This window comes from Pelodiscus sinensis, chromosome 6 (genome assembly GCF_049634645.1).
Source record: "Pelodiscus sinensis isolate JC-2024 chromosome 6, ASM4963464v1, whole genome shotgun sequence".
NCBI classification, from domain to species: domain Eukaryota; kingdom Metazoa; phylum Chordata; order Testudines; family Trionychidae; genus Pelodiscus; species Pelodiscus sinensis.
The window spans coordinates 28,681,453-28,696,409 of record NC_134716.1 but is presented as its reverse complement, the minus strand read 5'-3'; the positions used below and the strand labels follow the sequence as shown (position 1 = coordinate 28,696,409).

The following is a 14,957-nucleotide window of genomic DNA, read 5'->3' as shown; positions in this document are numbered from 1 at the left end:
TTTGGCATGTAATTGCCTCTGATCCTAACTTATAGCAAGGTCAAGGTTTGGTTGTGCCAGGAATCTGATTGTTTTCCATAACATAGAAAGGGAGGCAGCTAAAAGCAAGGACAGCTGTGCTCTGCAAACGACCATAGGAGACGGCTGCACCAGGAAGAGAGTGGCCAACTGGGGCAAGAACTCTCTTTATTGCCAGCCACCAGAGGATGGTGCAGCTGCAGCTGCAGCACCATCCTGGCCAAACCAGGAAGCCCTGAACAGCTACAGGGCTCCCAATTCCCTACTCTGACTCCTGCACTCCCACATACACCACCCACCCCCTTCCCTGAAGGATGTGAGCAATGCCGGGTAAGTTTTCTAGTGGGGAATAAATGGTCTGACATAAGGAAAAGATGCATCTAGATTTAATTAATAGTGAACTCCAAATTTGCATAAGCTTCCAGGAATTCTGCAAAGATTTCTTCATCTCTGTACAACAAGACTGGGAGTTTCTGAGTGCTGCAGCAAGCAGCAAGAAATATCCCTGGCAAATGTAGGTAATTAATAATGATTATTTTATTTTATTATCATCCTCATATCTGGCAAAGGAGTAGGGCAGAGTGTTAAGAAAGCAGCCCCTTAGTTTTGAAATACTGTATTGGCAACTGTAAGTGACACAAGCTTTCTCTGCCTGGCTGCATTGATTTTAAATGATACCACACTATAGAAGGTGTCAAGTATTAGAGGGGTAGCCGTGTTAGTCTGGATCTGCAAAAGCAACAAGGAGTCCTGTAGCACCTTATAAACTAACAGACGTATTGGAGCATAAGCTTTTGTGGGCAAATACCCACTTTGTCAGATGCATGTCAGATGCCCATGAAAGCTTATGCTCCCCTACATCTGTTAGTCTATAAGGTGCTACAGGACTCCTTGTCACCTTCACACTATAGAATCACACTGCAGCAGGATGTTCTGCCCCTTTTAGGGCCTGCAGAGCCTGGGAGTAACCAATCCTGGCCTAAGAAGAAACCCAGCAAATCCAGCTAAGCATTGGCTCTGATTCCCAGGGGCAGTAAAAGAAGCTGAAGCATGTGTGGTCCCCTTACTATAGGAGCCTCTGACTTTCAGTGGGAGGATCCCTTGTGCTGCAGTCTAACCCTAAACTAGAGACTACAACTCCCATGATCCTCTGGGAAAAAGAAGCACACAGTGGCTGCTCTTCTAGGCCATGCAGACAGAGAGTTGATGGGCTCCATTTTGGAGAGAGGAGCCAGGCTGCTGGGATGGAGCCTTTTCCAGGTCAAGAACTGTCGGGCTGGAGCTAGACCCTGTTACTGAGAGCTTGCCAAGGCTTGGATCTAGCAGGCTGCTTCAGGGGCTGTTGGTGATTGTCCCTGGATGGAAGAGACTTTGGCTGAGAAGGGCCTACATAAACCTGCATAGAAGGTACTTTATGTAACTGTGACTCTTTGGGAAAGTGCTGCCTGGGATGGAGCCCAGAAAAAAGACTGACTCTGGGTCCAAAGAGAAGCAGAGTGATCTGCCCAGTGAACCAAAGTTGCTGGATTGCCTTGCCTGGACAGACTGCTTATCTTGGACTGACACACAGAACCTGCACAGTGCTGTCTCCACTCCAGCTGCAGACCTTCAAGCGCACCCACGCAAGCGTCTGGGACTCTGAATCCAGAGAAGTACACACACTGGCACGGGGTAAATGGTGGCAGGGTAAATGCCAGTTAGATAAGTTTCCTTTATTTCTGTGTACTTTTGTTAATTGATTTTATTCACTTTTAATCTGTTAAACCCTGTTTCTTTAAATTGTTAAGTAAAGGTGTGTTAATTCTAATTTAAACAATTAGATGTATATAATTTATAATTGTTGCTTTGGAGTTAGATCCAGATTATTACTGGAATCATTTTATTCCTGGAGGCTCCCAAGGCACACCGTTAAGTATGTACAGGGTCAGCCGGGTGGAGGCACCGCCATTGTATGAGTGGATATGGAATCCCCAGCTATTCATCACCACCACTGGGGATTCCAGGATCTCCTTTACTCAGGATCTCCTTTTATGTTTAAAAACATCAGGCACCCAGATGAGCATGACCTGCTCCTGAGTAAACCAGGGAGAAAAGAGGAATTACAGGTGGTTTAGGCCCCATGGTTCCCTGCAAAGTGAGGAGAAAGCCGTGACCCTTGAGCTACTGAAAGATTAGGTAGCATCACTGCTGCGAGTCATCACTTTTATTACATACTTTTTTACATTCATGTGACAGAAGCATGAAAGGGTTTGCATATAACAGAGTTGGGTTTGGCTGTTTCCTCCCCCCACCCCCACCCCCGAGCTGGTAGATAAGGCTGTTGCCCGTTTCAGTGGGATATAGGGTTTGCAGGAGTCTCATTTTCAGCTGGAAAAGGGTCCCTGGTGGCGCCAGTCAGCAGGACTGATCGAGCCATTAAAAGTCTGGTTGATGGCGCAGCAGGGCTTAAGCAGGCTCCCTGCCTATGTTGGCTCCACACAGCTCCCTGAAATGGCCAGCAACTTCCTCCAGCTCTTAGGTGGAGGGGCGGCCTGCGCACACTTCCACCTTGCCCAGTGCTGCCTCTTAGCAATGGGAGATGCGTGGGCTGTGCCTGTGGGTGCAAGCAGCACACACTATGCCACACTGCCTGGCTGTGCCTCTGACTAGGGGCCAGGCATGGTGGCCACTTCTGGGAATAGTGTGGAGCCAGAGCGGCAGGGAGCCTGCATTAGCCCCACTGGCTGCTAGCTGGGAGACACCTGAGGTAAGTGCTGCCCAACTGGAGCCCATACCATGAACCCCCTGGACCCAGTCATAGCCCTCTCCTGCACTCTAACTCCTACCTACACCTCGCACACCTACCTGCACCCCAAATCTCTGTCCCAGCTCCTGTACCCTCACTCCCTCCTGGAGCCTGCACCCCTTCCTGCACCCCAAATCCCTGGGCCCTATGTCAGAACCACTTCATACACCCCAAAATCCTCATTGGAGCCCCACTCCAAAGCCTGCAACCCCAGCTGGAGACCTCACCTCCACCCACACTACAAAACCCTGCCCCAGCCTGATGCCCCCTTCTGAATCCTGAACCTCTCATTTCTGGCCCCAGCCAGAGCCCATACCCCCCTCCTGCCCAGACCAGTGAAAGTGAGTGGGTGGGGGAGAACAAGCGATAGAGGGAGAGGGGTTGGAACGAGAGGGGCTCAACAAAGGGATGGGGCAGTGGCAAGTCCCCAGGGAAGGGTTGAGGAAGGAAGAGTGGCAAGAGTGTTTGGTTTGTGCATTTAGAAAGTTGGCAACCCTAGTTGGCCATGTTCTTGGAGGTTTCATCATATGACATACTCTTTATTTAAAGATTAATATTTAATTCCTTGGGCCTCCAGGACAATCCTAGAGGGTTGGCAACCCTAGTTAGGGTCACCGAGCCCCACCAACCATACCTAGTTGCTGTATGTTAGTGGTTTAAGGTACCAAGGATGAAATTGTAGGTGTTTATAATTTGGGGTTTATTGCTATTACTATTATATATTTTATTTTTTAACTTAGTGGGAAAACATTTTCTTGCCTGCTTCAGCCAATAAAGCCTGAAAGACTTTTCCTCCAATTTTACAAACTTCCCACCTATGGGTATGTCTACACTACGCCCCTAGTTCGAACTAGGGGGGGTAATGTAGTCATACGGAGTTGCAAATGAAGCCCAGGATTTGAATTTCCCAGGCTTCATTTGCATAAAGCTGGCCGGCGCCATTTTTAAATGCCGGCTAGGTCAGTCCCTAGGTCGGACCTAGTTCCACGTTCCTCGTTCCACGAGGCGTACATCCGAACTAGCTAGTCCGTGCTGCGTGTAGCCGCGCGGCACGGGGTCCGACCTAGCCGGCATTTAAAAATGGCGCCGGCTGGCTTTATGCAAATGAAGCCCGGGAAATTCAAATCCCGGGCTTCATTTGCAACTCCGTATGACTACATTACCCCCCCTAGTTCGAACTAGGGGGGTAGTGTAGACAGACATACCCTAAAATCAGTTTTGGCCTAAAATCAGACATGTCAGGGTTGGAGCTCAAAGAACATTTTAATAATTTATTTCTTTAGACATATCTCTCAACAGTCCCTCATTTTGACAGATATTACACATGTATGTCCTAAGGTTACCTCACACATTTGGTGTCCTCTCACATCCATGGTAAAAAATGATTTATATTAGAAATGTAGATTCATGAAAGAGAGGTTATAGAAAGAGTTGTTTGTTTAGAAAAATCCCACATACAGTCATATCCTGGAATCCTGAGCACTTGATATCAACAGGAGTTTACAGTAACAAGACTCAGGATTTGACCCCAGATGATAAATATATAGGTTCAGTTATGAAGTCATGTTACTAATGAATTGTTTTGAAAGTAATCTCCATCTTCATTTGCTCATTCCTAGCAATCTTGATAAGCCTGTGCGTCTGAGAGAAAGCCAACCCATGCAATAAATGGAGATTGATATTTTGTCCTTTCATTAAAGGAGTGAAATGTTGGTTCCTTCATGAACTAAGATAGTGAGAGAGAACCTGTGCTGTTCAGATAAGATTCTGCTTTTGCACTTTTTACCTAAAATCTATACTTAATAATAGTTACGCATGTAATATGCGCACTCTCTGTTTCAGTGAGTATAGTTTGCACAATCAGTGAGTGACTGGTTAGCTTTCTGAAGATCTAGAAATAAAGCAAGTCTTAGAGGGGTAGTCATGTTAGTCTGTATCTGAAAAAGCAACGAGGAGTGCTGTGGCACATTAAAGACTAACGGATTTATTTGGACATAAGCTTTCATGGGTCAAAACCACTTCATCAGATGCATGGAGACCCTTCGTCTGCATGCATCTGATGAAATGGTTTTGACCTATGAAAGCTTATGCCCAAATAAATCTGGGGTGATTTTGATCCACGGTTTATGCCCACGTAAAACCCTGAAGTGGTTTATTGCCAAATAAACCCTCCATGCATCTGACAAAGTGATTTTGACCCACAAAAGCATATGCCCTAATAAATCTGTTAGTTTTTAATGTGCCACAGGCTTTCTTGTTGTTTTTATAGAAATAAAGCAGTGAGTCATACCAGGGTGTTCACTAACAGATTATTTTTGCATCCCAGAGTCCAAGTGGTTTCAAACGCCCAAGGAATGCCACAGTAAGGTAACAAGATTGCAAGTGTGAAAGTTTGGAACCAGGCTAAAGGGGGAGGTTACAGGGTCTTACGCAAGACAAAGACCCAAAGTGGGGACGGTACTGATAATATCAGGATGTCTGATCACCCTATCCCTCAGTAGCTTGTAGATTTGAAGTCGTTATAAACTAATTTGGTGGCTTATTATGCAATTTATCCTTTCATTATGTTACCATAGAATTATTATCATTATTTATTATTAGTAGCGGTAGAAGGATAAACATAATAAGAAAAATAGAATTGCAACTGTGGGAAGATAGGGTTTGATAAATTGGCCTGGGGCATGTGGATTTGGAAATGCAGGAAAGGTATTTATGGCAATGCTTTTTGATCCTAGTTTTACATGATATGCCTAAGGCGTACTACATTTACTCATTCATGGCTGATAGTGGTAGAACTGTAGTAATGTGTATTTTTTAGGGCTTGTCTGCACAAGGAAATTGTAACTGTAGACAAGTCCATAAATCTTCCAGTTACATAATCTAAGAAATCCTATGTGTTGTAACTATACTTTTAAATTAATATGGCAGTAAGAGGGTGTTAAAAAGAAGAAATTGCAAGGCAAACAGTTCTCTGAGCAGCTAGCTAAAGTTTGCTTTGGACTGATGCCAGTTACTTTTTGCATCATCATGTTTGACTTAACTGTGAAGTAATATGCGCTGTGTGGGAGAGAGGAAAGAATTTGAGCACAATAAACTCAAATGAATTCTTGGTGCAATTTCTCCAAGGTCAATAGAGTTACCCAGGGATGTGCTTGAGTAAAATCTTTTAACACCTGGTCACCCTAACACAGGAGTGGGGATCCAGCCCCCAAGCCTCAGCGATCCTCCACATTGGGGAGCCGTGCTGGCACTCCAGCCCCCCTGTCATCCACCCACAAGGATGGAGCTCACAGAGTTTACTAGCCTGGGCCCCCACAAAGCTCTGGAGTGCGAATGGAATGTGAGGAGTGTCTATTTCCTTCTCAGTCAGGGGCTTCTCACTTTGCTTCTCACCTGTGTGTGGCCCTCAACTGATTTTTCTGTGGGTCAGCAGCCTCTGACCCAAAAAGGTTCCCCACCATTGCCCTAACACAAAGTATGACTGCTTTTGAAAATGGGTTGATAACATGCTCTAGAATCTAGAACTATTAAATGGAAACTCTTTCAAAATCATTGTCAAGCATGCACTCTTCCAGTGCTCTACACATGGCTCTGCAATGTGATTGGGAAAAAAAATGCTTAGTAAGACAGACCTGTTTACTAAGAAATGTACTGGGTTACATTTCCTAAAACAGTTCATAATGTGAGTGTGATGAAGGCAATGCAAAGTCCTGAAATGACAAAAATGAAAATGTGTGAAAGGAGAGTCCCCATTTGGCACCTAAATGCCAGCATTGGTATTAGGCATGATAGGAAGATAAGGAACTATATACAGTGCTGTCTTTGCCTTTCTCAGATTTCCTGAATCCAAGATATCTGAGTAACAGAAAATAGCCTGAATTTAAAACCGTAAAAGGCAAAAGAACTTCCTCCATCGAATCAGTTTACTGTAAAACCAAAGCAGATCTATGAAAATTTGTCAGACCTTGACAAATGATGATAGTTAAGAATGTGTCATCTCTTCTGGACATGATTTGTAGGAAATGAGCTGTAGTACTAAGAAGAGATGAAAACTCAAGGATAGAATGACTGAGTTACACAAGACTGTTCTTTAAACCAGTAAAAGTAACATTGCAGAGAGAGCTAGCTGTGCTGATATGGCTACATACTGACCTTGCTGAACAGTGAAATACAGCACATACAGGCACACAACTCTGCTGCACCCCAAAATACACTTTCAGGATGCCCTGATGGCAGTGGAACCCCTCCACTAGTGAGAGGAGCTTTTTAAACACAGTGGAGTCAGAGCAGTGCAGCTCTGATGCATGAGGGAGTAGGAATCTAGGATTGCACTTACAAACAGATATTTCCAGTGCATTGCAGAGCCCACCTTCTAGGTCTTCACTACACCTTAGCATGCAGGATTTGGCGGGCACAGAGCTAGGATGAGGGAGTGTATTCACAAGACAAATGACACGCACACTCCATGTAGATCGGGGTAGGCAATGATTTTTCCGGTTGAAGGGTGGGGGTACTACATGAATTTTGATAGGTGGTCATGGGCTGGTGCCAGGGTCTACAGAGAGAGAGAGAGAAAGATACTCTGTGTGTGAGAGACAGACTTTGTAATACAGATTTAATGTGTGGCACAGAGACGGAAGCATGTGTGTGTGACGGTGACTGTGAGTGGCATAGACTGGGTGTGTCTGAGTGACACACACTGTGTGTGCTGACCACTGCTGGGTAAGTTTCCGAGAAGCCACAAGCTGTCTCTTTAAGACAGGGAAAGCTGTCCTGCACTTTGTCTGCCCCTTCCCCTGCTCTGTGGAGATAGGGCATGGAGGGAAAGCTTATGTGTGAGCCACAGCATGAGCACTGAAAATTTGTAACTCCCACTGGGCAGATTTGAAGCTGGGGCCTCTGATGCTTCATGGAGGAGCCTCTTCAGCTTGAGCTATAAAGCCAGCTGGCTCTCAGCTTAGGCTGTAGAGCTCCCTTGTACTTATCTCTCCCTAAGTGGTCTAAGTGCCTCTACATGGGACAGAGAACCACACTAGGGCTATGTCTACACTCGCGGCTGCTTGCGCAAGAACATCTTGCGCAAGAGTTCTTGTGCAAGAAGTCTTGCACAAGAAAACGTCCACACTGCCATGTGCAAGCTGTGCTTTTGCACAAGAGCGCACATGGCAGTGTGGACGCTCTCTTGCGCAAGAAAGCTCTGATGGCCATTTTAGCCATAGGGCTTTCTTGTGCAAGAAATCCCTTCTGAGCATCCACACTGCCCTCTTGCGCAAGAGCTCCTGCGCAAGAGGGCTTACACCTGTCAAAAAAGAGCGTAGCTCTTGCGCAAGGAGCCCCCTCTTACCACGCCGTACTGTAAATTTACTTGCGCAAGAGCAGGTGGGCAGTGTGGACGCTCTTCAGATTCTTGCACAAGAATGGCCGTACTTGCGCAAGAAGCCGCAAGTGTAGACATAGCCTCGGTGTGTGGGTTTATCATGTGGTTTTATTTATTTTAGATCCAAGGGAAACCAGGACACTCCAGGGATACTTGACCACTTTCTTATTCATTGCAAACTTTAAGCAGTTAAAACAGTTGTTTCAATTTTACAAGCCTTAAAAAAAATTAAATACTATAAATTCTAAAGCAATTAATATAGCACAAAGCAATGAAAAAGCAATTAATAGAAGAACTACTATAATACGATAATAAAGCCTAGTTCACTGGCACTTCTCCCATATGCTACCTACAGTACCAGGCAGGAGGCCATGGTTCCTTTTTTTCCCACACAGTGGAACGCCATGCACTGGGTCGCCGGTGTGAAGGGCCTATTTACTTCTAATTACATTGAGCAGGACCTGTGGGTTAATCCTGCCCATTCCCTCCCCTCGACTGTTCTTACTAATCCCATTTTATAGCAAAGTGAGACTTGGTCGTTCTAATAATATTTACCCACTGATTATGTATTGTGTAGGATATGTAAAATGCCCAGTGCCCATATTTGGAGTACATCCTACTCAGGATATTGCTGCTATGTGCGTAGTTGATAGTTGTATGGCTGCATCTGTCATTTTTGCTAATCAGAAACGGAAGTACCCGTATAAAGTTGTTTGTCGTGTATTCTTGACATGGTCTTGTGTACCATGCTTAATCTGCATTGTTATTCAAAACATTCCTGCCTCTCAGTTTTTTCCCTTGACCTTGCCTGTGTGCGTATGTGCACCAGACTTGAGACAGGCCTGGGTTTTGCTTTTTAGAGATCCACACTTTGGACAAAGCAGACATCACCATTTATTGTCAAGGCAGGGCTGTTCAGGCTCCCCTACAGGATTATATGCTGCCTCTTAAGACAGGCACTTATCTGAGGCACTTGACTTACCAACCTTCAGACTGGAACAGCTCCATTGTATCTCTCTCTCTCTTTCCGACTCCTGCTCTGCAGAGATGGGGGACACCCTGACTTCAGCAATCCCCTCTCCTCTCCCCTCTGCACAAGTAGCAGAAGAATCCTGGGAGCAGAGTGGCTGCAGGATGGAGCAAGCTTGCGGGGAGGAGCAGCTGAACACACGCTGACAGCAGTAAGTGTGCACGCTCGGCTAATCAACTGGGTGAGCTAGAGAGAGAAATGCTTGGCGGGCCAGATCCAGCCCCTGGGCCTGATTTTGCCACCTCTGATGTAGATGGATTGGAGCAGCCACATGACTCCATCACAAGATTGGGAGCCAAAAACTCATTTCTTCTTGTCTCAGCTCTTACAAGACAGTTCTTTATTGTCCTTGGACAAGTCATTTAACCTCTCTGGCTCCATCGGTAAAATGGGGGGTGTTCTTATTTGAGACTGGTATTTTTATAATGGAGATTGCCTCTCTCCTAGAACTGGAAGGGACCTTGTAAGGTCATCAAGTCCAGTGCCCTGGCTTTAGAGCAGGACTATGTATCATCCCTAATGAATTTTTGCCCCAAATCCCTAAACAGCCTCTACAAGGATTGAACTCACAACCCTGGGTTTAGCAGGCGAATGCTCAAACCACTGAGCTATCCCACCCCCTTATGAGTGCTATAAGCATGGGGCTTTGTCACAGGCTAGCCTCTGCTCTGTATATCATACAGTCTAATTTAGATACAACATTGCATGATACATGGAATATGTCAATGAATAGTGGGGAAGGAGGGAGTGTGGTTTATACAAATGAAGGCCATCATGAGATTGTTTGCATTTGTATAGCACATGATGAGTTTCTTCCTTTATTTTTTTCTACATGAGATTTGATTAGGTTACCCTGGAAAGGTAGGTCCTTGTTAGAGAGACTGGGAAATTAAGTGGGTTTTGAGGAAAGGCAGTAGAGAGCTTCCTTTCTTTGCAAGAGAGTTTATTAGTGTTTGTAAAGCACTTTGAACATGCTATAGAAACATTAGGTATTCCTTCTGCAGAGAAGAGTCATGTAAGCTTTGCTGATGTGGATTAAGAAAGGTGAGTAAGAGAGTCTGTGGTTTCACAATGACGGATGAATGATCATAGGGATATTAACGTTGTGGCCAGACTCTGCCCCCTATTGCACCACACACATGTACATGTTATTTTTCATGTGTTACCCAACAGCAGAATTTGACATAATCAGCTTGCCATGTGTTTTGAATATGTTTTTAAATAAGTGTTTATTTTCTTAGAACAGCCCCGCAAAATAGTGACTGGCTTAGACAGTCAAAATGAAACTGGAACATGTGCCTGCCCATTCCTGTGAAAGATGGGTGGTTTCCTTTTGATGCAAGCTTTTGTTTTTAAACGCATTCAGAAAGTAAATGGACCATTACTGGCGGCATAAAGTGCTGGGGGAATGCTATTCTTTTCCCCCTCTGATGTTCTTGTGGTATTGTACAAATAGATTAGGGGTGCTTTGTCTTGGAAATCTTGACAATTTCAACTGCTGTATTGTCCCTGATTCTTCCAACAGCTACATGGGTCCGATGTGAGTATAATGCTGCTAAAATGTAAAATAATTTCTGCTGCATTTTGAGACTAGCAGATGACAACATTCCTGCTTGGTTGTATAGCCAGTTTATCTTGCTTGATTTATAGTCCGTTTATCTGGTTCCAGCTGGTTTGGTTTTCATTCAGATTTTGGATCAGAGATGGGTCAGAGCCAAAACCCCAGGTCCAAAACAACTTGAGACCCTAGGAAGGAGGGCTTCAGAAACTTGTGTGGATCAGAATCTTGCAAATGGGTCCTCTTTATAGCCTGGGCACAGCGAAAGCCACAGTGGTGGGGAACAACTTGAGTGAGTGGATCAGTAAGTGGCAATTTTTGCTTATCAATTGTTCTGCCAGAGTTTAGGGCTTATACTGCCTTGATTCCAATTCACTAGGAGATTTAGCACGCGTCTCCAATGAAGCCAGGCTTGCTTTCTTTTATCTTATTGAATCCTGTAGTTCCAGACTTGCTATGATACCTTGGCTTGTTTTTCTCTTATAAACAGTACTGGAATGTTACCTCTCGCTTTTCATGCAGGAGCATAGGGGTTGGGATGAAGGAAGAAGGTGGAGGTATTTATGTCTTTTCTGCAATTTCTTTCTTTCTTTCTCTCTCTCTCTGTGGGATGGAGAAGGAACAGGAGAATTAAAATGAACAGGAGAACACTCTTTAAATGTGTTAAAACATTGCACAGTGCTGTTGGTGACAATGGAAAGTCAAATATGGTCTAGAGTATACAGTTAATATTAATATAGTTAATGATAGTAGCTGTAACAGCCCTACTTTAAAGCTAACCTAGTCATAAAACATATAGGCTATATCTAGACTGGCATGATTTTCCACAAATCCTTTTAACGGAAAAGTTTTTCCGTTAAAAGCATTTGCAGAAAACAGCGTCTAGATTGACACGGATGCTTTTCCGCAAAAGCGGTTTTGCGCAAGAAAGCCCCGATCGCCATTTTTGCCATCGGGGCTTTTTTGCACAAAACAGTTTTTAGCTGTCTACACTGGCCCTCTTGCGCAAAAACATTTCCGGAAAAGGGCTTTTGCCCGAACGGGAATGTCAAAGCATTTGCACAAGAAGCACTGATTTTGGACAGTAGAACGTCAGTGCTTTTGCACAAAATCAAGCAGTCAGTGTAGACAGCTGGCAAGTTTTTGCGCTAAAGCGGCCGCTTTTGCGGGAAAACTTGCCAGTCTAGACGCAGCCATACAGTACAGAACAAAGAAGATTTCCATACAGAATGTGTCTCAAAATACTTTACAGAATTAAGCAGTGCATTGACAGAGAAAAATAGTAGCAGATGGGAGGAAACAGAAGAGTAGAAGGAGAAATTATGTTTTCAGCTGTATTAAGATGGAGAGTCAGTGAAGTAGAATGAATCAGGACAGCAGGCATAGCTGGTGGGGGCAGAAGAGAAGGCTCTTGATTGCATGGAAGAGGGATGAAAAGGAAGCCAGTGCCAGGTGAGCAGGGAGAGGTCTCTCTGGTTAGAAGCTATGTTGATGAGCATAGGAAGGATGGATAAATGGTTTACAGAAGACAAACTCCATGAGGCATGCTGGAGCTTCATTAGGAGGCTGGGTGGGGCATTTTAAAAATGAAGCATTTTTTTAACTGAATCCTGAAATGAATGGAGAACTAATCTGTTCCTTTCAGAAAGAGGCTGGTATTGTAGTCAAGGAAAAAATACAGAAAGGAGTGTATGAAGACTTTAATGTAATTATTATTTATTATGTGCAAGGGTCTGTATGTGTCACAGAGGTCATGGAAATCACGGATTCCATGGCCTACGTGACTGCCTCAGAGGACGGTGCGGCTGGCAAGGGGCAACCTGAGCAGTTCAGGCAACCCCCTGGGCCAGCCACACTGGCCATTGCTAGGGGAGTCTCATGCCACCATGCCCTCCCCCATCCCCACAGCAGCAAGAATCTGGGTGTGGAAGGAGCCTGGGGTTGGTATGTGGGAGAGGGTGCAGGTTCCAGGTGGCACTCATGTTGGGGAAGTTCCCTGGAAGCAACAGCTTGTCCCTCAGCTCCAAGGCAGACGTGTGGCCAAGTGGTCATCTGTATGCTGCTTCCACCCACAGGCACAGGCTGTGGTTTCCGGCCAATGGAAGTTGTAGAGCCACTGCTCAGGATGGGGGGGGGGGTAGCACATGGAGCCCCTCGGCTGTGCCTCCACCTGCTAAACCTCCCTTCCCCAGCAGCAGCAGGGGTCCTGCCCTTCTCCCCCATAAAGACTCCAAGTGTTAGTTAGAGGTACATACTACAAGGCACGGACAGGTCACAGGCTGTAAATTTTTGTCCATGGCTTTTATTAAAAATACCTGTAACTAAAACATAGCCTTAATTGTGGTTATTACAGTGGCACTTAGAGATCCTAGCCAAGACTGGAGGTGCACCATGTTAAAAGCTATGCAGATATATAAGGAGAGACTAACCCTACCTCAAAGAGTTTACAATCTGTAGAGACAAGACAAACGGCTTGAGAGGAAACAGGCTCAGTGAGATGGAACTGACTTAACCAAGGTCACGCAGTAGATCAGAAAAAGGAGACAAGAATAGAATCAGGACTGAAAGCCTGACTCTGCTGAAATCAAGAGCAAAATTGATTGTAGTGAAGTCAGGCTTTTACCCTAGGTCTTTTGGTTCGCTGTCCAGGAAAAGTGGAGTTGAGCAGTGGTATACATAGACAATGTGGCACAGCAGGTGATCCATATTATGATATGCTATTTGTGTGCCTTACTACCTTCCCGCAATATTAACAGCTGGGGATTCTATGGTGGGAAGCAAAGATTCTGAACAAGATTTGGGGAACTGTGATGAATAATTGGATGTCCTTCAGCTCCCAATACAATGCTGTAGTGAAAAGAGCTAATGCAATCCTGGGACACATAAACAGGTGAATTTTGAGTCAGAGTAGAAAGGTTAGTTTATGTCCGTATTTGATACGGGGGCAACTTTTACTGGAATAGTATGCCCATTTCTGGAGGTCTCAATTAAAAAAGGATGCTGAAAACTTGCAAAAGGTTCAAAGAAGAGCCAAGAGAATGATTAAAATATTTTAAAAACTGCCTTTTAGTTTGACTGAAGGAACTCAATCTATTTAGCTTAACAAAAAGGTCAAGGGATTACTATCTAAAAGGGGAACACTTATTTCATAACGGTCTTTTCCTTCTAACAAGAAAAAAGTATAACACAATCCAATTGCTGGAAGTTAAAGCTAGACAAATTCAGACTGGAAATTAGGTGCAGATTTGTAAGAAACAGAGTAATTAACCACTGGAATAATTTACCAAGGGTCGTGGTGGAGTCTCCACCATTGACAACTTTTAAATCAATGTTGGGTATTTTTCTAAAAGACATACTGTCGGAATTATTGTGGGGAAGTTCTATGGACTGTGTTATACTGCAGTTTAGACTAGGTTGGAATCTATGAATCTTTTAAAGGTGCATCTGTACTGATACCGTCTATTAAATAACAGAGGGGTAGCCGTGTTAGTCTGAATCTGCAAAAGCGATGAGGAGTCCTGTGGCACCTTATAGACCAGCACTTCAGTTAGTCTATAAGGTGCCACAGGACTCCTCGTCTATTAAATAAAATACCCATAACTTTTCTCAGAGGGATGTCGTAAGAATACGTTATTAATTAGTGTTTGTAAAGCATTTTGTTGAAAGGTAAATAAATGCTGAGCATTATTACTATGACTAACTGTCCACTGTCCACTACATGGGAATCTGCAGACATGGAGATGGAGGAGGAGAATTTAGAGATAATTATTATGCCTGCCTTGTTAGATGATAAGCTTTTTTGGGCAGAGACCATGCCTTCATTTGTATTTTTACAGTGCCTAGCTCAGTGATGCTGACCAGGGTCTTTAGTTGCTACTATAATACTGATTTTAATAATGGTGGCAAATGAGACGTATGAGTTATGAAGACAGGAACTAGAAGGTTCTCTGTTTACTAGCAGAAGCATTTCCATCTTTGAACAGTTTAGATGAAAGAAGAGATCATGGGCGGTGGGTGAAGGCAGGGCTAGGGGAAGCAAGTCCAAAGCCCCACCCCTTCTGCTCAGGCCCCGTCCCCCCATGGAGCCAAGCTTGCCCCCATCACCATAGGGAGGTGGGGCAGTGTGTGGCCCCAGCTTCCCTAACCCCCGAGCACGGGGAGAGTGAGCACCACACGTCCACATTCTCAC

General features: G+C 44.6%; 1 protein-coding gene across 7 annotated transcripts in view; it reads left to right on the top strand.

The window, feature by feature from the left end:
• Nucleotides 1–1,185: 1,185 nt before the first annotated feature.
• The window catches only part of LOC102456519 (programmed cell death 1 ligand 2-like), a 53,695-nt gene continuing 39,923 nt past the window's right edge, over nt 1,186–14,957 (top strand). Inside the window, exons 1-2 of one of the 7 annotated variants that reach the window (XM_075931621.1) lie at nt 1,186–1,689; nt 9,226–9,361. Coding sequence is in view for 3 of the 7 variants with exons in the window: in XM_075931624.1 (XP_075787739.1) it covers nt 11,003–11,072 (70 nt within the window). In the remaining 4 variants the exon portion in view is untranslated. Of the gene's footprint in view, nt 1,705–9,225; nt 9,362–10,435; nt 10,751–10,899; nt 11,073–14,957 lie in introns of those variants that run through there. The other 6 variants (XM_075931622.1, XM_075931624.1, XM_075931617.1 and 3 more) reach the window with 6 other exon arrangements.